Raw genomic sequence first — 26,183 nt, forward strand, 5'->3', positions numbered from 1 at the left:
CCCCTCAATTCTCAACTTTTCTACCCTGTTTCACTACTCTTTATCCTTTCAGCCTCTTGCTTATCTCTTCAACTCTGACCTTGTCCAACAACTGCCTATCAACAAATCCCCTCGCCTGCGTGTGTTCACCTATTACCGGCCGTGCTCTGTCCGGCCCCCCCCCCCCCCCCCCCACTCAGCTTTCGTTCCCCTCCCCTCTGAAGAATCGTCACCTATCCATGTTCTCCAGAGATGCCGCCTGACCCGCCGAGCTACTCCAGTGCTCTGTGTTCACCTCTGTGTCCACAGTATCTGCGGTTCCTTGTACGCACATACCTGCAGTTGCTTGCTTCTCCAAGGGTAAAGAGACGGCTGGCTTCACGCTGCTGTTGGCCGAGGATCGCAGGACTGTCGATAGACCCAAAATACTGGAAAAACTCAGCGGGTCAGGCAGCATCTCTGAAGAAACGGAATAGGTGACGTTTCGGGTTGGATCGTGACCTATGCAAGTCCTCCAGAGATGCTGCCTGGCCCGCTGAGTTACTCAGCATTTTGTGTCTTATCTACAGTTCCCTCCTACACATTGAAGGGCCGTTACATGATGTCAGTCCATGATACCCCGCCCAGAGTGCCTGATGCGGACTGTGCAGCCCGTTACTAAAAGCTGACCTTCCTTCATCAGTCAAAGTCTTTGTTGTGTTTAGAAGTTGTTTGCCATCCAGTTAAAGATCTGTAGTTGTATTTTCTAGTTGCTCTTCGGTACCTACCTTGTTCTAAGAGGTGGCATTTTGGGGGAGGAGAGGGTGCAGGGTGCTGAACCTAAGCTGAAGTATTGGAGATGGGAAGATGTTGGGAGTACTGAAGGAAGTGAGATCTGGTCTGGGTTTATGTTTGAAGTTGCTCCGTTTCGGAGATGGGGGGGGGGGGGGGGGAGTTGTACCGAAGGCCTGCTCACACCGAGACTTCCCGAGGTTCCCGTCCTTCAGCAAATCTTCTGTTAGTATAAATGGTTCTTGACACAAAAGAGGAAGAGACCAGGGGTGGCTGCTGGGCATGTTTCAGTTTCCTGTGGGTGAGTTTGTAGAGCATCCCCTCTGACCAGAGCCTTTGAGAAGCCCGCGTGTCTGTGGAACCTGCCTGTTGCACACTTCTTGTCCCTGAGACCGGGGGAGAAGAAGGCAGTGGGATTGCACTCAGGGGAAGGGTCTCTGGCTCGAGTCGAGATGTTATTTTGATGGGGGCGAGTCATTTAGGAGCTGAGACCTGCTTAACCTTAATAACCTCAGTCAAAGAAAAGTCATAGCAATTTCGAGCCACGGAGGGTGGTGTAATGCCCCTGTCCCACTGAGGAAACCTGAACGGAAACCTCTGGAGACTTTGCGCCCCACCCAAGGCTTCCGTACGGTTCCCGGAGGTTTTTGTCAGTCTCCCTACCTGCTTCCACTAACTGCAATCACCCGCAACCTCCAGGAACCGCACGGAAACCTTGGGTGGGGCGCAAAGTCTCCATAGGTTTCCGTTCAGATTTCCTAAGTGGGACAGAGGAATAAGGCTGCTTCCTCCCCATCCTTTGCCTTGGAGCATCTCCCAATCACCTCAGAGGCCTCTCTAGAACGTTCGCAGATTGTTCTTTGGATGAGCCCTTTACCTCGGGGAAAACAGAACCCACGTCAAGAAATGGCCCAATTTATGGGCATTAGTTTGCTAATAGACATGCCTCCTCTTCCTTTCCTCAATCCTCATCAGTGAGTCAGGGCTGAGAGGTGATTCCCGCGTGCTGTACTGCAGGGGATCTCCACAATGATGCTGCACAGGCAGGGAGATATATTCATAGGTACACAAAAATGCTGGAGAAACTCAGCGGGTGCAGCAGCATCTATGGAGCGAAGGAAATAGGCAACGTTTCGGGCCGAAACACAAAGGAAATAGGCAACGTTTTGGGCCGAAACCCAAAGGAAATAGGCATCGTTTCGGGTCGAAACCCTAAGGGTTTCGGCCCGAAACGTTGCCTATTTCCTTCGCTCCATAGATGCTGCTGCACCTGCTGAGTTCCTCCAGCATTTTTGTGTACCTTCGATTTTCCAGCATCTGCAGTTCCCTCTTAAACAGTTATATTCATAGGCTCTAACAGCAGAATCAGGCCATTCGGCCCATCAAGTCTACTATCTTTCTCTCTCAACCCCTTCTCCTGCCTTCGCCCGAACTAGTCAAGAATCTGTCAATCTCCGCCTTAAAAATACCAATTGACTTGGCCTCCACTGCCACCGCGGCAATGGATTCCGCAGATTCACCGCCCTCTGGGGAAAGAAATTCCTCCTCAGTCACGTCAGCTGATATTTGGAGAGGGAGCAAGTTAGTTCCAAGATGTTACGTTCAAGTTAGGAAACTAAACTGATAAATTCGCTGGTGCAGTCTGTTGACTCCAACTTGTTGTCCGCCCTTTTGTATTTTTGGCCAAGTTAGTGCATATTTGCATTGAGGTTCAAATGAAGTGAGATGAGGGTGTGGGGCAGCTGAGATTGACCAGTTGGCACGGGCATACTGTGGTAGAAATGTGGAGAGAGAACACACACAGGGAGGGTACGAAACCTAACATCTGCCTGGTGTCCCAGATCTCGGTCTGATAAATGATCCTCGATCAAGGGGAGTCTGTTCCCACCCACATGCCTGGGTCTTTCAAGACCTGGCAAGAGCATTTGACAAGACTGCAGTTATCCTGGATGGCAGTACCATGCGCTCCCGTGCCACAGGGACTGTTGCAACTCCAGAGAGTTGGCATGCCTGTTGAGTTTCCATCATGCCCGCTAATTCTCACTCTGACCCAGGGCGCATGTCTCTCGGTTTGTCTTTGGGGCCGTGGGGAGCTGCCACTGGCTTCTCCTCGACATCTGCTTCTGACTTCCCAATCAAGGATTTTTAAATCTCAGCTCCTGGCACTGAGCTGGGTCTACATTCCCTACCAACACCACACTGCCACAGGGGGTTTGTGCTGTGTGTGTGTGGCTGCTGTCCTCTCCGTTATTGGGCCTGTTTACAAGTGGGACTCAATTACATTGATGGTCTCAAGTGTGTGATCTAGTCTAATAGCTCTCCACGCCCCCTTTACACCTTGCCTCCACTGGCCTGTCTGGCTCCACTCGCCACATCACAAAAATGCTGTGTAAATACAACATTCTCCGTGTTTATTCTTGTTCCAAACAATCCTCCTGCCACCAAAGGAGACAGAGTGCTGGAGTAACTCAGCGGGTCAGGCAGCATCTGTGGGGAACATGGATAGGTGACGTTTCGGGTCGGGACCCGATAGGGTCCCAACCCGAAACATCACCTATCCATGTTCTCCAAATTAGTCTGAAGAAGGGTCCCAACCCAAAAATGTTCTCCACAGATGCTGCCTGACCCGCTGAGTTACTCCAGCATCGTGTGTCTATCTTCAGTTTAAACCAGCGTCTGCAGTTCCTTCCTACACTTGTCTCTGTCATATTGCTTGTCAATAGGTCAGGTTCTTGTTAATATGGGGCGAGTTGAGAAAATGAATGCAGCTCTGGAAACCCCCCTCTTGGTCATTTCCCATGAGGAAGCTCTGTTATAAGTAGCTACTGTTCCCAAAGGAGTTAGACCTTGGTTGCAGAAGGCACTCAGGCAGTGACCAAAATGGCAAAAGCCTGTTTGTATTGGGTTGGATTTTATATCCTGTGGAGTGAGTCATTCCATGAGCCCATCTCTTCACCCCTCACCACCACAGCTGGCTGTTTGTTTTCCTCTACAGAAGATGGGAGAGGGGGCTGCTGTGGGCGCGTTCAAAGAAACAGTGAGGGATTTAGGGTGTATGCGCGGCCATTATTTCTCGTGTGGAAACTGAAAAGGCCAGGTGTGGACAGGTAGAGGGAAGAATGGCCGTTTCTCATCCCCATTGCCTTTCCATCAGCCCCCTTTGACAGTCGGGCGAAGGTTTAGACTGAGCATTGCTGGATGACTCCGGCGCTGGTCATGCAGGGTTTAGAGAGCAGGCGTGGAAACTAGAAGCAAGCGGTGTGGAGACGCAGCCAGTGTACGGTACCTCGATGGCAGCACGTTGAAGGTGCTGCCATGGGCTGTTGGTGGCGGTGACTAGATGAATGGCAGTGTGAGTGTTAGATGGGGGCTTCAGCTACCCTCTGCGTCTGAACCCCACCTTGGCGCCCCCATCCTTTCCCCACTTCCACATCTGTGATGACGGTGTGTGTGTGTGTGCGTTGGGGTATATGCAGGTGGGCTTTTGGTCAGACTGAGGGTTGTGTACACTAGAGTATACACACACATTTTATACATATATATACACATATATATATATATATATATATAATATGTGTGTGATATAATGCAGACATGAAGGTTTCTTGTGTTTTATACTCCCGCGTCCATATTCTACATGTATATCACTGTTGTACTGAATTGGATTTCCTATCCCTTGTCTTGACACAATAAAGATCTGAGTCTTGAACATATAAAAGTGAATGTGAATGGTCTTTGTCAAGTAAGGCCCAGAAATGATCTCCAGGGGAGTGGAGAGCTGGCGACACCTCCTTGCAGCCAAAATACATAACGTGATATTCACAAGCTTTCTTTCCCACCCCACTCACACAGAGAGAGGTTCAGATTTATTATTGTCACTATGTGCCAAGGTACCGTGAAGAGCTTTGTGGAATTAACCCTTGCAGGAGAGCGGGACTATTAAGGTAACACAAAATGCTGGAGTAACTCAGCGGGTGAAGCAGCATCTATGCAGAGAAAGAATGGGTCGAGACCCTTCCTCCGAACGTTGGCTGTGGGTGAGCACCTGGCTATTTGTCCCGTTACACACTGTGAGGAACATCACTCACTCCCTTTGTGCTCTCTCCACAACACAGAGAACGTTGAACAGTACAGTGTTTAAGAAGGAACTGCAGATGCTGGAAAATCGAAGGTACACAAAAAAGCTGGAGAAACTCAGCGGGTGCAGCAGCATCTATGGAGCGAAGGAAATAGGCAATGTTTCGGCACGAAACATTGCCTATTTCCTTCGCTCCATAGATGCTGCTGCACCCGCTGAGTTTCTCCAGCTTTTTTGTGTACCGTCGAACAGTACAGCACAGGAACAGGCCCTTCGGCCCACCATATCCGTGCCAAGTCCAACTACTCTCTGTTTGCACGTGATCCATATCCCTCCATTCCCTGTGCAAAAGCTTCTTAAACTACACCATCGTATCTGCTTCCACCCCACCCGCCCATTCCAGGCACTCACAACCACCGAGAATGTTCAAACTCCACACACAGTCAGGATCAAACCCGGCTCTCTGGCGCTATGCCACTGTGCCCTCCCAATCAACAAGGTTATCAGTACACACACAGAATTGGACTAAAGGGTACATTCTGATAATTCATCGGCACCGTGATGTAACAAATAAGCTATAAAGTGGACACAGCCCAGACCACCACACAAACCAACCTCCCTTCCATTTACACCTCTCGCTGCCTCGGCAAGACCAACAACATACTGTAATCAAGGACCAGTCGCACTCTGGCCACTCTCTCTTCTTCCCCACCCATCGGGCAAAAGGTACAGAAGTGCGAAAACGCACACCTCCAGATTCCTTCCAAGCTGTTATGTTACCAGGCAACTGAACCATCCTATCACAACCGGAGAGAAGTGTTGAAATACTATCTATCTCAGTGGTGACCCTTGGACTATCCTTGATCGGAATTTGCTGGCTTTACCTTGCACCAAACGTCATTCCCTTATGACAATAAACGGCATTCTGATTCTGATGTATCTGTACACAGTAATGTCTCGATTGTAATCATGTATTGTCTTTCTGCAACAAAAGCTTTTCACTGTACCGCGGTATACGTGACAATAAACTAAACTGGGCTGGAGCCTCCTGAGGGGAAAGGACATGTGGGGATAAATGATCTTAGAAACAGAAAATAGGTGCAGGAGTCGGCCCTTCAAGCCTGCACCGCCATTCGATATGATCATGGCTGATTATCCAACTCAGTATCCCGTACCTGCCTTCTCTCCATACCCGCTGATCCCTTTAGCCACAAGGGCCACATCTAACTCCCTCTTAAATATAGCCAATGAACTGGCCTCAACTACCTTCTGTGGCAGAGAATTCCACAGATTCACCACTCTCTGTGTAAAAAATGATTTTCTCATCTCGGTCCTAAAAGATTTCCCTCTTATCCTTAAACTGTGGCCCCTTGTTCTGGACTTCCCCAACATCGGGAACAATCTTCCTGCATCTAGCCTGTCCAACCCCTTAAGAATTTTGTAAGTTTCTATAAGATCCCCCCTCAATCTTCTAAATTCTAGCGTGTACAAGCCGAGTCTATCCAGTCTTTCTTCATATGAAAGTCCTGCCATCCCAGGAATCAGTCTGGTGAACCTTCTCTGTACTCCCTCTATGGCAAGTACAGTAACTTCCCTCTTAGTACCCATCTTAGTACAGTAACTTCCCTCTTTGAAATGTGTGTTTATTATACGTCGACGTGAACTCTCTCCCTCAGCCAGCTTCTGACACACCATGATCACAGACTGGTGGAAAAGTCAGCAATACTTACAACAAAGAGACTTCTACATAAACATACGCGGGCATGGAACATTCTGACCTCAAAACCACATTCCTCCCGACTCATAAAATGAAATGCCACGCTCTGAAAACAGAGCGTACATTTTTACATTGTTTTTCCCGTCCTCGTTGTCAGTGAAGCTTTCACATGTGGGGAACTGTGGGCTGGCAGTCAAAAATGCTGGAGAAACTCAGCGGGAGCAGCAGCATCTATGGAGCGGAGGAAATAGGCAACGTTTCGGCCCGAAACGTTGCCTATTTCCTTGGCTCCATAGATGCTGCTGCTCCCGCTGAGTTTCTCCAGCATTTTTGTCTACCTTCGATTTTCCAGCATCTGCAGTTCCTTCTTAAAAACTGTGGGCAGGCAGAAGGTGCACAGCAAGTTCCCAAAGCAGTGAGTAATCAGGTAATCCATTTAGTAGTGTTATAGTCACCCAGCCTGGAAACGGGCCCTTCAGCCCAACTTGCCCACGCCGACCAACATGCCCCACTAGTCCCACCTACCCACTAGTCCCAACATACACTAGTCCCACCTGCCCACTAGTCACACCTGCCTGCATTGGCCTTAATCCCTCTAAAGCTATCCTATCCATGTACCTGTATCCAGGGACTAAGATGCTGATGTGACCATATTACTGTAAGCCAGTGAAACACGGACTGCCTACAACTGAGGAGGAGGATGTCGGTGGAACTTTCTTGGCATCTTAGGGAAGGTGAAGGTTGCCAGGCATCCCAGCATTCAGCACGTAGAGACTTCCACTAGGCTGGGCACATGCCAGGATGCAAGATGGCCACTGCCCCAGATTGAGTGGCCCCAAAGCTCCATGTTGAGGATCCAAGGTTGTCCAACCTCTCCTTTCAAGCACCTAAGAACCTCCTCAGCAGTGCTCAAGAACCAAGAGCCTCTAGCTGACATTCTCCCTCGATAGACACAAAAAACTGGAGTAACTCGGCGGGTCAGGCAGCATCTCCGGAGAAAAGGAAGAGGTGATGTTTCGAGTTGAGACCCTTCTTCAGACTCAGTCTCAACCCAAAACTTCACCTGTTCCCTTTCTCCGGAGATGCTGCCTGGCCCGCTGAGATACTCCAGCGTTTCGTGCCTATCTTCGGTTTAAACTAGCACCTGCAGTTCCTTCCAACACATTCTCCTTCTTTATTCCTCTTCCCTCAACTCAACATAGATACATAGACAATAGGTGCAGGAGTAGAGGCCATTCGGCCCTTCGAGCCTGCACCACCATTCAATATGATCATAGCTGATCATCCAACTCAGTATCCTGTAACTGCCTTCTCTCCATACCCCCTGATCCCTTTAGCCACAAGGGCCACATCTAACTCCCTCTTAACTATAGCCAATGAACTGTGGCCTCAACTACCTTCTGTAGCCGAGAATTCCACAGATTTACCACTCTCTGTGTGAAAAATGTTTTCCTCATCTCGGTCCTAAAAGATTTCCCCCTTATCCTTAAACTGTGTGCCCCCTTGTTCTGGAACTGGTGTTCAGATTAAACGCAGTTCTTCTCATTCATGTACTTCTCAATGGTACAATAGTTCCTTTATTATCACGTGTAACAAGGTATACAGATCAGTAAGATTATTGCCATATATAAGTACCATGTGCAGTTAATGCATAGAAACAGGCCACTGAGTCCATATGCAAGAGTCGCCATGTTTTAGCGCCATTTCACCAACCCAGCTAGAGCTGGCCATAAAGGCCCGTTGCAGCCGTCACCTCCATCCGGTCGTCGAGTAAACCGTCGTCCCTCTCCTTGCTCGTCTGCCTTCAGCCTTCATGCCCCAAGGACGCCGCCTGCATCCGACCTTGAGGGCGCGAAAGATAAGTCGCCCCTCCACTCCTCATCGGCCATGGCTCAGTTGTAGCCTAATCCACGACCTACGAGCCCAAAGTTGAGTTTGAATCCAACTTCAATCAAGGAGCTGTACCAGACCAGAATTGGCCGGCGAATTCAGGTGAACTTGTCAAACTCTACGGGGGAGAGGGGGGAATGTTTGTGATCAACTAAAACCAGGGTGACCGTGGGGATAATCTGTAAACACGGTGATCGTGTCAATGAGGGGACACAAAGTGCTGGAGTAACTCAGCAGGGTCAAGCAACATCTCTGGAGAACATGGACAGGTGACGTTTCAGGTCGGGACCCTTCTTCAGACGTTTCCAGGGATGCTGCCTAAACCTTCTGAATTACTCCAGCACTTTGTGTCTCATTTTTCTGTTACCCAGCATCTGCAGTTCCTTGTTTCTACAAGTATTTGAGGCAGGTACAATATCAACATTTAAAAAGCATTTAGACAGGTACAAGATTTGGAGAAATATGGGCCAAATGCAGTAAATGGTACTAGTTTAGACGATGTATCTTGGTCAGCATGGACGAGTTGGGCCGAAGGGCCTGTTTTGGGGCTGAATGACTGAGACATCTTTACTACTGGAACAACTTCAACATCTCCAGCAATGTTTGGGGTGTTGCGTGCAGTTCTGGTTGGCCCAATGCTGGAAAGCTGTGGAGGCTTTGGAGAGGATGCTACCTGGATTAGAGGGTTTCAGCTACAGGGAAAAGTTGGATAGACTTGGATTGTTTTCTCCGGAACGGCGGAGGTTAAGGGGAGACTTGATGGAAGTATAGACAACTATATTGAATTATGAGAGGCATAGATAGGGTAGATTGTCAGAACCCAGGATGGAAATGTCCAGCACTAGGGAGCACAGCTATAGGTGGTAGAGTTGCTGCCTCACAGCATCAGAGATCCGGGTTCAATCTTGACTATGGGTGCTGTCTGTACGGAGTTTGTATGTTCTCCCTGTGACCGTGTGGATTTTCTCCGGGTGCTCCGGTTTCTTCCCACATTCCAAAAACGTGCGGGTTTGTAGGTCAATTGGCTTCTGTAAATTGTCCCCAGAGCGTAGGATGGAACTAGTACACGGGTGATCGCTGGTCAGCATGGATTAGGTGGGCAGAAGGGCCTGTTTCCACACTAAATGATAAGGTGAGGAAAGATTAATGGAGATATGTGGGGCAAGTTTTTTCTTACACAGAGAGTGGTGGGGGGCCTGAAACGTGCTGCCGGGGTGGTGGTGGTGGAGGTGGAGGCAGAGAAGCATTTAAGAGGCTTTTGGATAGGCACATGGAAGTGCAGGGAATTAAGGGATATGGATTATGTACAGGCAGATGAGGTCAGTTTAACGGCATCATGATCAGCACAAATGGAATTCATTGCCACAGAGTGGAACTCTTTGCCACAGATGGCTGCGGAGGCAATTCATTGGGCATTTTTATGGCGGAGTTGACAGATTCTTGATTAGTAAGGTCCCTAATGAGTGTCCTTAATCTCAAGGGTTATGGGGAGAAGGCAGGAAAATGGGGTGGAGAGGGATAGATAGTTCAGCGATGATAGAATGCTGGAGGTAGACAAAAATGCTGGAGAAACTCAGCGGGTGAGGCAGCATCTATGGAGCGAAGGAATAGGTGACATTTCGGTTGTCGATTTTTCCAGCATCTGCAGTTCCTTCTTAAACATAGAATGCCAGAGTATGCTCGAATGGTCTACCTTTGCTCCTAGGTGTTATGAACAAACACTGTGGGCCGGAGGGCCCATTTCGGTGCTGTACTGTCCTTTGTTATGTATAACTGCAGCTGCAAATGCCAGTGCAGGAAGGAACTGCAGATGCTGGCTTACACCGAAGATAGACACAAAAAGGCTGGAGTCGCTCAGCGGGACAGGCAGCTTCTCTGGACAGAAGGGAATGGGTGACGAAGGGTCTCGACTCGAAACGTCACTCATTCCTTCTCTCCACAGATGCTGCCTGTCCCGCTGATTTACTCCAGCACTTTGTGCCTATCTCCATCTGAAATCCTGGATTAGTTTAGTTTATTGTCACGTGTACCAAGGTACAGTGAAAAGCTTTTATGTTCAAGAAGGAACTGCAGATGCTGGAAAATCGGCAATGTTTCGGGCCGAAACCCTTCCTCAAAGCACGGTGCTTTTGCTCTGATTGCCGACTCTCTCAAAGCACGGTGCTTTGCTGAAAATTGCTGCACCCCCTCCCCCCTATTCTCTCCACCACCCCCTCTCCTCCCCCTCCCCACTCTCCCCCCCACTCTCCTCTCCCCCCCACTCTCTCCTCCCCCCCCCACTATCTCCTCTCGCCCCCACTCTCTCCTCTCCCTCCCCCCCCCACTCTCTCCTCTCCTCCCCCCCCCCACTCTCTCCTCTCCCTCCCCCCCCACTCTCTCCTCTCCCTCCCCCCCCCCACTCTCTCCTCTCCCCCCCCCCCCCACTCTCCTCCTCCCCCCCCCCCCCCCCCCTCTCCTCTCCTCTCCTCTCCTCCCCCCACCCCACCACCAAAGGCTGTGGACTGCCGGCCATTGGCAGCAAAGATCTTATAACTATAGGATCTTTGATTGGCAGTGTTTGCTCAGGCAGGGCTTTGCATCCTTTGTCCGGGAAATGAATGGAAACCTCCCCCCCCTCCCCACGCCACCACCACCGCAGACACGTGGTGTGTTACACAGGGAATCCCCATTTGTTCCTCCAGCACTCCATCACCAGTTTCAAATGGGATTGGGGAGGACCAGAGTCAAATTTATATTTATATATATAAATATTTTAAAAACCTGAATCCACACCGACAATGGCAAATTACTAACAAAAGGTAAATGACTTCACCTTAACTTCTAAAAACTAAAATCAAACCAACAAGCAAAATGTTTTGGGTACACAAAAATGCTGGAGAAACTCAGCGGGTGCAGCAGCATCTATTCATAAGCAAAATATTTTTTTATACTTTTTATATATATATATATATATATATATATATATATATATGTATGTATATATATATATCCCCCCACTCTCTCCCTCCCCCCCCACTCTCTCCTCCTCCGCCCCCTCCCCCCCCCACTCTCTCTCCTCCCCCCACCACTCTCTCCCCCCCCCACCACCACTCTCTCCTCCCCCCCACCACTCTCTCCTCCCCCCCCCACCAATCTCTCCTCCCCCCCCCCACCAATCTCTCCTCCCCCCCACTCACTCTCTCCCTTCCCCCCCCACTCTCTCCTCCCCCCCTCTCTCTCCTCCCCGCCCCCTCCCCCCCCCACTCTCTCTCTCCTCCCCCCCTCTCTCTCCTCCCCCCACTCTCTCCTCCCCCCCACCACCACTCTCTCCTCCCCCACCACTCTCTCCTTCCCCCTCACCAACACCACACTCTCCTTCCCCCCCCCCCACTATATATATATATATATACAAAATATACTCTTAAGCAAAATATTTTGTTTTGGCTGTAACCTCCTCCCCCCCATCCCCATCTTGTTTCAGCCGGAAACGCGACCGGTCAACCAAGCTTTGCCGTGTGGGCGGGGCGTGGGTGACGCAACTGTGAAGGGCGGGGGGCGGGCTCTGGGCGGCGGCCAATGAGGGGTCGGCGGGGCGGGGAGTGGCGGGGCGGCCGGCCAATGGGAGGGGGGGGAGGGCAGCATGTTGGGCTGCGCCGGATGGGGGGGAGGGGGTATAAAAGGCGGGGCGAGCGGCGGCGCGGTCCTCTCTCGGCTGCGGAAGGTCCACGGTTATGTCGGATTTTGAGATTAAGCAAAAGGGTCCGGAAGACGGCGCGGAATACAGGTAGGGGGGGGGGGGGGGGAAGTGGGGAGGAAAATTAACGAAAAGAAAACTAAACACGGGGCGGTGAAGAGGGGGGGAGAAAAAAAACCCCGGGGCCATTTAACGTCGTGAAGAAAAGGGGAGGGAAACATGTCGGGCGACAAAATGGCGTTGGTGAAGCCGCTCCCTCTCTGCCGAGATGCGAGGAAAACATTTTTATTCACGCACAGGGAGCGGTGAATCGGGGGAATTCTCCGCCAGAGAAGGTAGTTGAGGCCACACAGTTCATTGGCTATATTTAAGAGGGAGTTAGATGTGGCTAAAGGGATCGGGGGGGGGGGGGTATGGAGAGAAGGCAGGGTACGGGATACTGAGTTGGATGATCGTATTGAATGGCGAACGGTGCCGAATGGCCTCTGCTCCTGCACCTATTTGCTACGTTTCCCCCGGTGGCCCTACCTTAGCCTTGCCGTCGAGGGGGAGGGGGACAGAGACACAGACGGCTCCGCTCCCCCTTCGTCGTCGCCACCGACTGACTGACCGACCGAACGTTGGGGCTCGCGGACGGCAGTTGGCCGGTGGGGCTTTGAATTCGGGGCGCGCGGGGAGTTGGGTCACGTGGTGTGATGGGGGGGGGGGGTCCGCATGCCGTCACGTGGGGGGGGGGAGATGAGTGTGAGGGGGTCTCGGGGTGTGATGCCGTCACTTGGGGGGGGGGGTGATGATTGAGTGCGTGTGTGGGTGGTCACGTGGGGGGGGGGGTGGGGGAGATGGTGAGGAGCAAAGATCATAGAGGAGCGCTCCTCTATGATCTTTGGTGAGGAGGGGGTCTCGGGGTTCGATGATATGAGAGTGCGGGTTCGGTCACGTGGGGGGGGGGGTTGATGATGAGTGTGTGTGCGGGTTCGGTCACGTGGTGAGGGGGTCTCCGGGTGCGATGCCGTCACGTGGGGGGGGGGGAGAGAGTGAGGTGCGGGCGAGGCGCACAAAATGGCGGCGGTTTGTGCGTGCGTGTGTGTTGGTCGGGAGGGGGAGCGGGTTTGTGCGTTCAGGAGGGACGGCGTCGCTTGTGGTTTTTCTTTTTTGCGTTGCCCCGTTTCGATCCATGTGGCGATAAAGCGGGGAGGAAGAGGGGGGGGGGGGGTCCGCAGCTTCTCCAATGGCGGTGGAGCCGCGCTGTCGCAGCGTCTCTTCTCTCTCGCTCACCCGTCACGTGCTAGGGGGGGGAGCGGGACCCGGCACGCGCACGCGCGACTCTCTCCTCTCCCCCCCCCCCCTTGCGCAACCCGGGTCCGCATGGGTTGGCGACTGCGCGTGCGCGCGCTCCCGGCCGAGTGTGGGTGGGGGGGGAGAAGGTGAATGCGGAAGCGGCGGAGACAGGAACTGCAGGGGCTGGGAGACACGTGGTGGTGGAGTTGGAGGTGGCTTTTATGGGGGGAGGGGGGGGAAGGGAGAGAAGGGGGGTGGCTTCAGACTGATGAGGAAATAGGGGAGAAAGATGGGTGTGTGCTGAAGCAAAGCAAGAATGTCATTGTCCTGTACAGGGACACATGACAATAAACTCACTTGGACTTGAACTAGAGAGGTGATAAATTCTGGAAGTTGGGGAGGCAAGGGACAGCGGGTGGCAGGTGTTGGAAATGAGGGGGGGGAAGTGCTGGAGCGACTCAGCTGGCCAGGCAGCATCTGTGATGGGGAACAGGCAGAGGGGCATGTTTGGGGGGGAATAGATGTGGGGAAAGGACAAATCCTGCTAGGTGGGAGCAAGGAAATGCAGGTGCCAGATTACAAGAGATGGCCAAATGTTGGAATCACTCAGTGGGTCAGGGATAGGGAATGTGCAGAGAATATTGGGGTCAGGGCCCTTCTCAAGACTGATGGAGTAGGGAGGAGAAAGGTAGAAAAAGTGGGAACAGGGGACTGCAGGTGCTAGTTTGCAAAGGACAACATTGCGTTGAAGTAGCTCAGCGTGTCAGGCAGCATCTCAGGAGAACTAACGGGACCCGAAACCTGTCCATGTGCTTAGGTGCTGCCTGGCTGGTTGAGTAGTGATAGGTGGATGCAGGTTCAGGGAGGGATTGGTCCGAGTACGTGACAAAGGCTGGAGGTGAAAGGGCAAACGGATGTCAGAAAGGAAGTGAACTGAAACATAAAGCCAGAGGTCAGAATAGTGTTCAAGAAGGAACTGCAGATGCTGTAAAATCGAAGGTACATAAAAATGCTGGAGAAACTCAGCGGGTACAGCATCTATGGAGCAAAGGAAATAGTCTGAAGAAGGGTTTCGGCCCGAAACGTTACCTATTTCCTTCGCTCCATAGATGCTGCTGCACCCGCTGAGTTTCTCAAGTATTTTTGAGGTCAGAATAGTGTTCACCGGGGAGAAGAGTGGGAAGAGGCAGTCACCTAATATTGGAGCATTCACTCTTTGTACAGTGATGGTGGAGGGCGTCTCATCAGTCACAGGAGCAGAGATGATTTTTCTAGGTTATGAGTTAATTGAATGTTAGAGAAAACTTGATGGGCCGAATGGCCTAATTCTACTCCTATAACTTGTGAATTGGGAGGGAGGGGTGGGCGGCATTCATTTGCCTGTCTCTGATCCTAATCGTCCTTCTCTGCCGTTATCTTTGCAAACCTTGTGGTCTCTTCCACTTCTGCCTCTTGTCAGCCTGGGCACATGGGTGTTGAGGTGCAGGTCGCAGTGTCATAATCAGCGCTGCCTTCAGCCAACATCGCCCGTTCCTTCTCTCCTGAGATGCTGCCTCACCCGCTGAGTTAACTCCAGCATTTTGTGTCCACTTTTTAACCAGCATCTGCAGTTCTTTCTTGCCCAGTGACATGGTGCCTGGCTTCCATTGTTTGGGATAAATCACTTCCTCTTGTCGGCTTGCGTGCCGTGCCGCCTGCTATTACTCATGACTGACGCACACCCTTCAGTCCCCCCTCCTGGCAAAAATGAGTCATGCCAGACCAATCCTTCCCCTTATTTAACCAGTGGTGTGCAGAGCTTTACTGCGGATCCAATGGCCTTCGGCACCTCACTGACATGTTTGTTTCTTTTGGTTTCAGATCCAACGAACATGGCTCCCCTGATGGGATGGAACCTGAAGGTGTCATTGAGGTGAGAATGTCGGGGCTCAGCAACATCACATCACCGGGGGGGGGGGGGGGGGGGGGGGGTCCTCTGGATATTCCAGTGTGGATTATTCTATTAGTCGTCCAATTTCCCCCCACCCCCCAAGCGTTTGGCTGGTGAAACCAGGACGAAGTTGATGAGACGTCGTAAACTCTGCGGATGCAGGAGGGAGTTGGTTTAGTTTCGAGGTAACAGGATCCCTGTACACCAGCACTATCCCACACAAAACTACAGGACAACTCACAATCTGTAAGAAGGAACTGCAGGTGCTGGTTTAAACCGAGGCCCTTCAGACAAAATTACAATAGGTGCAGGAGTAGGCCATTTGGCCCTTCGAGCCAGCACCGCCATTCAATATGATCATGGCTGATCCTCCCCAATCTGTACCCTGTTCCTGCCATCTCCCCATATCCCCTGACTCCGCTTTTTTTAAAGAGCCCTATCTAGCTCTCTTGAAAGCATCCAGAGAACCCGCCTCCACCGCCCTCTAAGGCAGAGAATTCCACAGACTCACCACTCTTTGAGAAAAAGTGTTTCCTCGTCTCCGTTCTAAATGGCTTACCCCTTATTATATTTTACCGAAGCCAATTAACCTGCAAACCTGTACTTCTTTGGATTACATAGAAACATAGAAAATAGGTGCAGGAGTAGGCCATTCGATATGATCATGGCTGATCATCCAACTCAGTATCCCATCCCTGCCTTCTCTCCATACCCCCTGATCCCTTTAGCCACAAGGGCCACATCTAACTCCCTCTTAAATATAGCCAATGAACTGGCCTCAACTACCTTCTGTGGCAGAGAATTGTGCCTCGAATTGATGGGAATGTGGAATTAACATAGGACTAGGTTCAGTGGGTGGTTGGTGGGCTGAGGGGCCTGTTTGTGTGCCATACCTTTCTATGCTCCTTTAAGCATTTGATTTGGTGCAATGTCGACATCTTGTTGGTCTTATTGACTGGATAGCGCACAAGCAAATGCTTTTTTGCTCTGCCTCTGGCAATTATAAACCAAAACAAACTGAGTCAGTTGTGATGCATGAGTGTCGGCATACAATTTGACATCAGTATGAGAGGGGTAGGTTAATCCTGGGCTTGCTTTGTGATCTGTATTCTGTAAATGCTGCAGCGAAAAGACAGAATGATTCTCTTGGGAGCTGCTGCTTTTCAGAAGTGACTTCAAACCAAGACGCATGGCTGTAAAAGATGGTTTGGAAGCAGGGGATGAACAGTACAGCACGGAAACAGGCCCATCGGCCCGCAATGTCTGCCTAGCACGATGCCATGATCAACTCCATTAGCCTATGTGAGAAAGAAATGCAGATGCTGGATAAAATGGAAGGTGGACACAAAATGCTGGAGAAACTCAGCGGAACCGTCATCTGAAACGTCACCCATTCGCTCCTGATCCGAAACGTCTCTCCATAGATGCTGCTGCCTCCTCACCCGCTGAGTTTCTCCAGCATTTTGTGTCTACCCTCCATGTACCTATCTGGGAGTGTCTTAAACTCCGCCATTGTATCTGCCTGCCTGTCACCGCCCTCTAGAAAAGGAATTTGTCCCACGCATCTCTTCGACCCCTGTTCCAGAGAAAACTATCTACAAGCCTCCAATCCCAGTACACCCTCTACTCCCAGTCAGAAGAAATCTTAAAGAAACGTTGCCTATTCCTTTTCTCCAGACATGCTGCCTGACCCGCTACGTTACTCCAGCACTTTGTGTCTCTTCAGAGTTCTGGGAAACAACTTTTGCAGCCACAACTTCCTTCATGTAATGAGGCGACCAGACCAGAGTCCTATAAAGCTGCATCAAGGCTTCCTGGCACTTATAGCAATGAAGGCAAGCCTAAAGGATGCCGCCTTTACCGTCTGCTTGCGCTGCCGCCTTCAGTGTCTGTGACTCCAAGATCCTTCTACACATCAATGCTGTTATGGGTCTGTTAACTGTATGAAGGTAGATAGGATTGTATGAAGTTTGTGTTGTCAGGCCTAACAAGGAATGTTTTACATTTGTAGAGTAACTGGACCGAGATTGTTGATAACTTTGATGACATGAATCTACGTGAAAACCTCCTTCGTGGAATCTACGCCTATGGGTTTGAGAAGCCATCTGCTATCCAGCAACGCGCCATTCTTCCCTGCATCAGGGGTAGGCATTTGACGGTGTATTGCGATAGTGGAGCGGGCTGGTCGCAGGGGGGGGGTGGGTGGGCTGACATTGGCCCCCTGCGTCGCGGGAGCTCGGAGCCTGCATTCTATCCCCTGTCTTGGGCAAGGAGTTACCTTAAAACTGAAATGGTAACATTTCTTAATCAGACTTGGGGTATAACAATCAGCCCTCGTTCATCTCAGCGTGTTCCTTCAGTGAATGCCTGCTGATTCATGCTGTGGCCACAAGATGTTCTTCCTATGTTTGTGTGTGAGCCGGCCGGGTCTGGGCATCACGCGTCTTAACTCTCTTGCTGCTCTCCCCTCCAGAGTACGATGTCATTGCCCAGGCTCAGTCTGGGACGGGCAAGACGGCCACGTTTGCCATCTCCATCTTGCAGCAGTTGGACGTGGAGCTGAAGGAGACGCAGGCACTGGTCCTGGCCCCCACCCGCGAGCTCGCTCTGCAGGTAGGTCGCCCCTTCTGTTTGTTATAGAAAATAGGTGCAGGAGTAGGCCAAGATGCTGGAGTAACTCAGCGGGACCGGCAGCGTCTCTGGAGAGAAGGAATGGATATGTTTCTGGATCGGGGTCCCGAGTCAGTCCAAAGTTGCCCAGAGATGCTGCTGCCTTCTCTCCATACCCCCTGTTCCCTTTAGCCACAAGGGCCACATCTAACTCCCTCTTAAATGTAGCCAATGAACTGGCCTCAACTACTTTCTGTGGCATAGAATTCCACAGATTCACCACTCTGTGTGAAAAAAAAATGTCTTGTCTCGGTCCTAAAAGACTTCCCCCTTATCCGTAAACTGTGACCCCCTTGTTCTGGACTTCCCCAACATCGGGAACAATCTTCCTGCATCTAGCCTGTCCAACCCCTTAAGAACTTTGTAGGTTTCTATAAGATTCCCCCCTCAATCTTCTAAATTCTAGCGAGTACAAGTGCCGAGTCTATCCAGTCTTTCTTCATATGAAAGTCCTGCCATCCCAGGTATCAGTCCTGTGAACCTTCCCTGTACTCCCTCTATGGCAAGAATGTCTTTCCTCGGATTAGGAGACCAGTTCTCTCTTATCAATGGGGCTGCTATTGAACATAGAATGGTACAGCACAGGATCAGGCCCATAGATGCCTTGCCCACTGAGTTTCTCCAGCATTTTTGTCAACAGACATTAAATGTACCATTGACGCATTAGGTTGCATTGTTTGCTTCGTGCTGTGGATGGAGCGAGCGTCTTGTCCTGCGTTCAGACTGGATCCCTGGCTGACCTCGCTCCTGTTCTCGCTTCGCAGATTCAGAAGGTGATCGTGGCTTTGGGAGACTACATGGGTGGAACCTGCTCCTCCTGTATCGGCGGCACCAGCATCAGGAACGACATGCAGAAGTTCCAGCTGGAGGCCCCCCACATTGTTGTCGGGACCCCAGGCCGAGTGTTTGATATGATGAACCGTCAGCTTCTTTGTAAGTAGCCCAACGCTGGGATCTTTCTGCCAGGCTCCTGAGGAGCAGGTGTGTGTGTTGTAGCCTTATTTAGTGGGTGGATCAGAATATAGTGTGATTTTGGTTGATTCGTAGTCATACGACATGGAAACAGGCCATTCGGATCAGCTTGCCCCATCTACACTAGTCCCACCTGCCGATGTTTGGCCCATATCTCCGATCCATCTGAAGAAGGGCCTCGACCCGAAACGTCGGCAATTCCTTCTCTCCAGAGATGCTGCCTGTCCCGCTGAGTTACTCCAGCATTTTGTGTCGTGTCTCCTATCCTGTCCAAATGTTGTGATACTACCTGTCCCAACTACCTCTTCTGGCAGCTCGCACCTGTCCAAAGCATACACAACAGAAGCAGGTGCTTCGGCCCACCAAGCCCACGCCAACATCATTCACCTGTTCTCTGATTTTTTTTATCAACGAGTACCATGTTTACAGACTTGCTATGCTGCTGCAAGTGCAGTTCAATGTTCCGTTGTCGGTATACACGACAATTAAACCCTGTTTAGATTGAAGATACGGCAGGGACTTCAAGACCGGGTTCATGCCCAACTATACGTTATCCCTCTCTCTCATCCACTTCCTGCACCTTAAGGGCTATTTAAAACGCAGGTGTCAGAGGCCAGAGTAGTATGTGCAGCTTCCATACTGATGCACACAATACGATAAAACTTTATTCATCCCTGGAGGGAGATTGGACTGCCAATAGTAGCAACACACAAGAAGATACACAGAAACTTGAAATTAAATTAAAAGTGAGTGAAACAAAAAGAAAAAGACATGCAACTGTTGAGCGGCTGCCGTGTGCACGGCGCCTTAACCGGAACGAACAAACGCAGGTAGTGGGTTCTAAAACTAGTGCCCACGCCCACACCAGGTCCCCCTTTAATCTCACACAGGGTCCCCATTGTCTTCTCCCCCTCCCGCTCATCGACCCCTGATCGCGAGGCCCCACCGATGTTTTAGGTGATGTTTCGGTTGGATCTTTCTAAATAGATGTCGTTGTGTATTGATGAAGCCTAACAGCACAGTGTTGATGGACTGACGGGTTTTGTTTTACATTCCAGCCACGCGGTACATCAAGATGTTTGTTTTGGATGAAGCGGATGAAATGCTGAGTCGGGGATTCAAGGACCAGATCTATGAGATATTCCAGAAGCTGAACACTTCCATTCAGGTAATGCCACGGTGTGGGGCAGTCTCACTATCTCATGGTGCAGATGTCGCATCTTAAAAAGTTTCTTTAGTCTGCAGCCAAATGTGTTTTCTAATGGGATTGTCCCTTGCAAGTGTCCTGCTGAAGTTGGGATCCTTGGATAAACTCTGACGTTCCCATCAGTGACAGCAGGATTTGTCGGGACATAGATGAATCGCCGCCCGTTGAAATGGGAGAAGCGGACCTCTTTCTTAATGTCCGGTGCTTCGACCGGTCGATGTGGCGGCACACTGTGAGCGAGCAGGCTCGATGGGCCGGGTGGCCTGGTTCTGCCGCAGTGCCTCTGACTGACGCCCCTTCTCTCTCTCTTCCCCCCCGACAGGTGGTGCTGCTGTCGGCCACCATGCCGTCTGACGTCCTGGAGGTGACGAAGAAGTTCATGCGAGAACCCATCCGTATCCTGGTGAAGAAGGAGGAGCTGACGCTGGAGGGGATCCGGCAGTTCTACATCAACGTGGAGCGAGAGGTGAGGGGCTGGGCCGGGTGGGGGTCACCGTATCCAGGGAGCTCTCTGTTTCTGTCTCAGCTTTCAGTGCTGCATTCGGTCTCGGCCTCTGGTAGAATGACGATCTGCACTCCACTATGGACGACTGCCCCCTTAGTTCTCCATAACTATGTTGCAGAGACATTCCATTCCTTTAATTTAATGGCACCTCCTATCGAGATTAAACTTAAATAGATAGGCAAAGTGGGGGGGGGGGGGGGGGATTAGGTGACGTTCTTAAATTAGGTGCGCTCTTAAAGATAGCGAAGTCGTGGATATGAGGAGAAGGCAGGAACGGGGTACTGATAGGGGATGATCACACTGAATGGCGGTGCTGGCTCGAAGGGCCAAATGACCTATTCCTGCGCCTATTGTCTATAAGGTTTAGTTTATGAAGATGGGTCTTGACCCAAAACATCACCTATACCCGATGCTGCCTGGCCCTGAGTTGCTCCAGCACTTTGTCTTATGTTCCGTGTAACCCAGCATGTGCAGTTCCTTGCTAGATGATTAATGGTCAGTAGATTGTGTGGGCTCTGGGGTGTTGATGTTGGATCTTTTGATCTTTGCCTCTAGGAGTGGAAACTGGACACGTTGTGCGATCTGTACGAGACTCTGACCATCACTCAGGCTGTGATCTTCATCAACACCAGGAGAAAGGTGGATTGGCTGACTGAGAAGATGCTGGCCAGAGACTTCACCGTTTCTGCATTGGTAAGGAAGGGACGCCGAGCCGCGCTTTAAACTGTCGAGCTCCAGCCGCGACTGATGGATTCAAGCGATGCGTTTTGCTGCCGGTCTTCGCGTGTCAGCCAGTTGACGACTGTGTGTGTCTTCCTTTACTTACAGCACGGAGACATGGAGCAGAAGGAGAGGGATCTGATTATGCGGGAGTTCCGTTCCGGATCCAGCCGTGTTCTCATTACCACTGACTTGCTGGTGAGTGAGTGACAAGTCTCAATACAATTGTAGAGTCATACAGGCCCTTCCACCCAACCTCTTCATGCAGTCCAAGATTTCCTTTTTTTTTTTTAATGTAGATTATTTTTATTAGAAGCAATTGTACAAGAATAAAACATTCGGGATGTAAAATTATACGATTATTGTACAGCTTCAATTTTAACATTTTAGCCTGAAAAATAAGAGAAAAGAACAAGAGAGAGAAAAGGTGAAAGGTGAAAAGATAGGACCCCCAGACGACCAAAGTAGTGTGGCCAAAGAGTGAATAAAGATGTAAGAGAGGAGAAGGGGGGAAAAGAGGAGATGTACCTGCCTCTCGCCCAACCCATAGTTGGATTTAAATCCAAAGTTGTGTTGCACCATACTAAAGTCCTGACGCTGCTGCTGGTCAGTGGCCTGTGTCTGACGTCTCTGCCTCTTGTGTTTCAGGCCCGCGGGATTGATGTGCAGCAGGTCTCCCTGGTCATCAACTACGATCTGCCTTCCAACCGCGAGAACTATATTCACAGGTGAGTTGTTTAAGAAAGAACTGCAGGTGCTGGGGGGAAAAATCCAGGGTGGGCAAAAAATGCTGGAGAAACCCAGCGGGTAAGGCAGCATCTATGGAGCGAAGGAATGGGTGTTTCGGGTCCAGACCCTTCTTCAAACGGATGAAGGAATAGGTGACGTTTTGGGTCGAGACCCGTACAGAAATGCTGGAGAAACTCAGCGGGTGAGGCAGCATCTATGGAGTGAAGGAATAGGTGACGTTTCGGGTCCATATTCCTTCGCTCCATAGATGCTGCCTCACCCGCTGAGTTTCTCCAGCATTTCTGTCCACCTTCGAGCTCCATAGATGCTGCTGCACCCGCTGAGTTTCTCCGGCATTTTTGTCTACCTTTGGTTTTTCCAGCATCTGCAGTTCTTTCTTAAAGATAGTCTGAGGGTCTCCAATGAGGTAGATGGGAGGTCAGGACCGCTCTCTAGTTGGTGAAAGGTCCTGACTCTGCCTCCTTCCCCAGCTGAGCTCTTCCCCTTGCTCCTACTCACCGACTCTCTCTCTCTCTCCACCCTCGCTCCTCCCATAGAATCGGTCGCGGCGGGCGTTTTGGGCGCAAGGGCGTGGCCATCAACCTGATTACAGAGGAGGACCGGAGGACCCTGCGTGATATCGAGTCGTTCTACAACACTACAGTGGATGAGATGCCAATGAACGTGGCTGACCTGATCTAAAGTTGGTTGTTGAGAAGCTGTTGTGAATCCTGCAATCCCAGATTCTCTTTAAAACTTTTCACCTGGATGCTCAGAACTGATCATTGTGTCCAACACTGTTGGTGGTCAGCTTGCTTTTGGAGGCATTCCTTGTTGTTCCTCCTGGAAAGGTTCAGACTGGTAAAAGGGGTGGGGTAAAAGACAAAATACGTATGGGGTCATTAAAAAATCTGGGTAAGTACCTTTACAGGCCCAGTCTTATCTTAGATGTAGTAGTGTTAGATATTCTTCATCATGTAACCATGTACTTGCGGGCACGGAAGTATCACCGCTGTTTGAAGTCGGCCAACTTCGTGAAGCCAGCTTACTTCAGGATAATGTTTGAAGGATTTGAAGTGCAGTGTGGGATAGCATTCTGGGTGTGTATGCTAATCACGGACACAGACAGTGTACAAATCTTGCATTCTGTATAGTATTTATTAAATGGCGTTCAATAAATTTGTATTTGTTTATGTGCGTTGTTCTGGGAATCTTCGATGGTCTCGATCACCCCCCTCCCTCCCATGTGCTGTCTGTGCAGGACAAGGGTGGGTTTTTAGTGTAACGGGCCCTATTCGCCAATGCTTTCTCCCTCCCCCCCCATTCCCGGATTTCCATACGGGAATGGAGTTACAGTTGCTTGTGCGCAGAGCACCAGCAGTGCCTGTTGCCACAGCAGTAAGCCTTGTGGACGCCAAATTGCATAGTGTATCAGGCCAGCCTGTGGCCATCTCGCCCGCCCGCCCAGCCCTCTAGTTTAAATTGGTCTTTTGTGCACTGCAGCAGCGCTGTTGAGCTCGGCTTGTGTGTGGCTGCAGAATAGTCTCCCCATGTCTTCTGTGGATGTTGCACTTTATAAATCCATGTACTATCGAACATTAAACTTGGTAAACACCCACCTCTGCTGTTTGCTTGCGTTATTTCCCCACCATGGCTCTGCTCGGTGTGTGACGTGTCTCCGTGTACGGGGAGGGGTGATCAGCGTTTCCTCCTGAACGGGCCTTGCAGGTTTTGCTTTCTTTATGTGTAAAAGGAACTGCAGATGCTGGTTTAAACCGAAGATGGACACAGAAAAGCTGGAGTAACTCAGCGGACCAGGAAGAAGGATATCGACCCGAAACGTCTCTCCAGGGATGCTGCCGGTCCCGCTGAGTTACTCCAGCATTCTGTGTCTTATCTTTGCTATATTCATAATCGTATGGGGCACAGCGGTAGAGTTGCTGCCTCACAGCGCCAGAGACCCAGGTTCGATCCTGACTCCGGATGCTGTCTATACGGAGTTGGCACGTTCTCCCTGTGGGTTTTCTCTGGTTTGAAGGATAATTGGCTTGGTGTGGTTGTAAACTGTTCCTGGTGTGGAGTGACTGGATCGCTGGGCAGGGTGGACTCAATGGGCCGAAGGGCCTGTTTCTTTGGTGCTGGGGGCTCAGCTTGTGATCGATCTCCAGTGGGGAGAGTCACAAACAAGGGCACAAGGAACGTGAGTGTGGGCACTTCTGAAGGGCGGATCTCTGGAATTCTGCCACCTGAGGCTGGCAGAGTAGAGGGAAGATGGGTGTATATTTGAAAGAACTGATTGGAAGGTTCTGGGAGCAAACTTAAGACCCAAAACTTGCTTGACTTATTGTGATATTGGGTGACCGGCCCGGCTTGAGGTCCCTGAGATATTTGCTACGCACCCAGAAGGCAGGGAGAGTTTGGACACGAAGGGTGGCGCAGCGGTAGAGTTGCTGCCTTAACAGCGCCATAAACCCAGGTTCCATCCCGACTGTACGGGGTTTGTACGTTCTCCCGGTGGGTTTTCTCTGGATGCTCGAGTCTCAGTCCTCCCCATAAAATGTTTGCATGACTTCTGAGATATTTTTCAGTGTCTTTTTTTGAGACACTGGAGGACATACTTTCACTTTGATCTCCCTGTCCCCAACACAATACTGCTCAGGTACACAAAATGCTGGAGAAACTCAGCGGGTGCAGCAGCATCTATGGAGCGAAGGAAATAGGCAACGTTTCGGGCCGAAACGTTGCCTATTTCCTTCGCTCCATAGATGCTGCTGCACCCGCTGAGTTTCTCCAGCATTTTTGTGTACCTTCGATTTTCCAGCATCTGCAGTTCCTTCTTGAACACAAGACTGCTCAGTTTGAGATGAGGTGTGTTGATGTACAGATGTGATCTGCATTCCCTCCTGGAGGGTCCTGTTACTTGGGAGATAGTTCTGAAGAAGGGTCTCTGCCTCAGAGGGCGGTTCTCTGGATGCTTTCAAGAGAGAGCTAGATCGGGCTCTTAAAGATAGTGGAGTCGGGGGATATGGGGAGAAGGCAGGAACGGGGTACTGATTGGGGATGATCACATTGAATGGTGGTGGTGCTGGCTCGAAGGACCGAATGGCCTACTCCTGCACCTATTGTCTAATATCCATTGTCTGAACAGCTGAAATCCATGGCAAACAAGTTGCCCACCACATTTCATTCCCCCCCCCAGATCAAAATCCCCTCCCTCCTCACCTCTTTCTCCTTCACATGCTACCTGACCCGCTGAGTTACTCCAGTGCTTTTTTTCCCCCTATCTCCCAGTGGGTTAGTCTAGAGATAACAGCGTGGAAACAGGCCCTTCGGCCCACCGAGTCCCTGCGACCAATGGTCACCCCATTACGCTAGCACTATCCTACACATCTGCGATATTGGGAGTGTGGGAAGGGATCGAACCCGGGTCTCTGGCGCTGTGAGGCAGCAACTCCACCGCTGTGCTGCCCTTGTTTGGGTAAGGCGTTCCACACAAGATGATCTGAGATGTCTTCTTCCAACTCCCAAGATATCTACTTGCCGTCACCCCTGCTCTTGGCCAGAGTAAGGGCTTAGAAACTCAATCCCCTGACTTTGACCTCAACAGCCTTCACGTGCAATCTTCAATAAGGTTCCACCTCCAGGCAGCTTTCGAAGGGGCTGTTCTCTTTGTGACTTCCTGATCTGTTTTCTGTCATAAAATGGCTGTAAGCAGTGGGTTTTTTTTTTGTCAGACAAAATGGTGCTGCTATGCATGATTAGGGCCAATAAAGCCGGCAAGGCTAGAGATAGTGACTCAATGAAAGGAACAGTGGCAACACGCCCCTACAGCCCACGATCCTCGATCACCAGTTGCATAGAAAATAGGTGCAGGAGTAGGCCATTCGGCCCTTTGAGCCAGCACCACCATTCAATATGATCATCCAGAATCCGTACCCTGTTCCTGCTTTCTCCCCACATCCCTTGATTCCGTTAGCCCAAAGAGCTCAAGTGAGTTTATTGTCATGTGTCCCTGAAATTCTTGCTTTGCTTCAGCACACAGAACATAGTAGGCATTGACTACA

The 26,183-nt window shown here is 50.7% G+C and overlaps 1 protein-coding gene across 2 annotated transcripts; it reads left to right on the forward strand.

Moving 5' to 3' along the window:
* The first annotated feature begins 12,082 nt into the window (after positions 1-12,082).
* On the forward strand, positions 12,083-23,737 carry LOC116970345 (eukaryotic initiation factor 4A-I-like). 2 transcript variants are annotated; one of them, XM_033017009.1, is made up of 11 exons: positions 12,083-12,198; positions 15,247-15,298; positions 17,328-17,460; positions 17,790-17,929; positions 18,751-18,919; positions 20,017-20,126; positions 20,488-20,631; positions 21,226-21,363; positions 21,499-21,588; positions 22,039-22,118; positions 22,677-23,737. In XM_033017009.1, the coding sequence occupies exons 1-11, from the start codon at positions 12,146-12,148 to the stop codon at positions 22,819-22,821; spliced, it is 1,254 nt and encodes a 417-aa protein (XP_032872900.1). In that variant the 5' UTR covers positions 12,083-12,145; the 3' UTR covers positions 22,822-23,737. The 2 variants fall into 2 exon arrangements, with proteins under 2 accessions (XP_032872900.1, XP_032872901.1); XM_033017010.1 differs by having other exon boundaries at positions 12,092-12,192; positions 15,241-15,298; positions 22,677-23,312.
* The last annotated feature ends 2,446 nt before the right edge of the window (positions 23,738-26,183 follow it).

Source organism: Amblyraja radiata, unplaced genomic scaffold (genome assembly GCF_010909765.2).
Source record: "Amblyraja radiata isolate CabotCenter1 unplaced genomic scaffold, sAmbRad1.1.pri scaffold_775_ctg1, whole genome shotgun sequence".
NCBI classification, from domain to species: Eukaryota; Metazoa; Chordata; class Chondrichthyes; order Rajiformes; family Rajidae; genus Amblyraja; species Amblyraja radiata.

Coding starts and splice junctions, on each gene's coding strand:
- LOC116970345 (XM_033017009.1), top strand. CDS start 12,146: ATGTCGGATTTTGAGATTAAGCAAAAGGGTCCGGAAGACGGCGCGGAA. Junction 15,299..17,327: donor AACCTGAAGGTGTCATTGAG/GTGAGAATGTCG, acceptor TTACATTTGTAG/AGTAACTGGACCGAGATTGT. Junction 21,364..21,498: donor ACTTCACCGTTTCTGCATTG/GTAAGGAAGGGA, acceptor CTTTACTTACAG/CACGGAGACATGGAGCAGAA.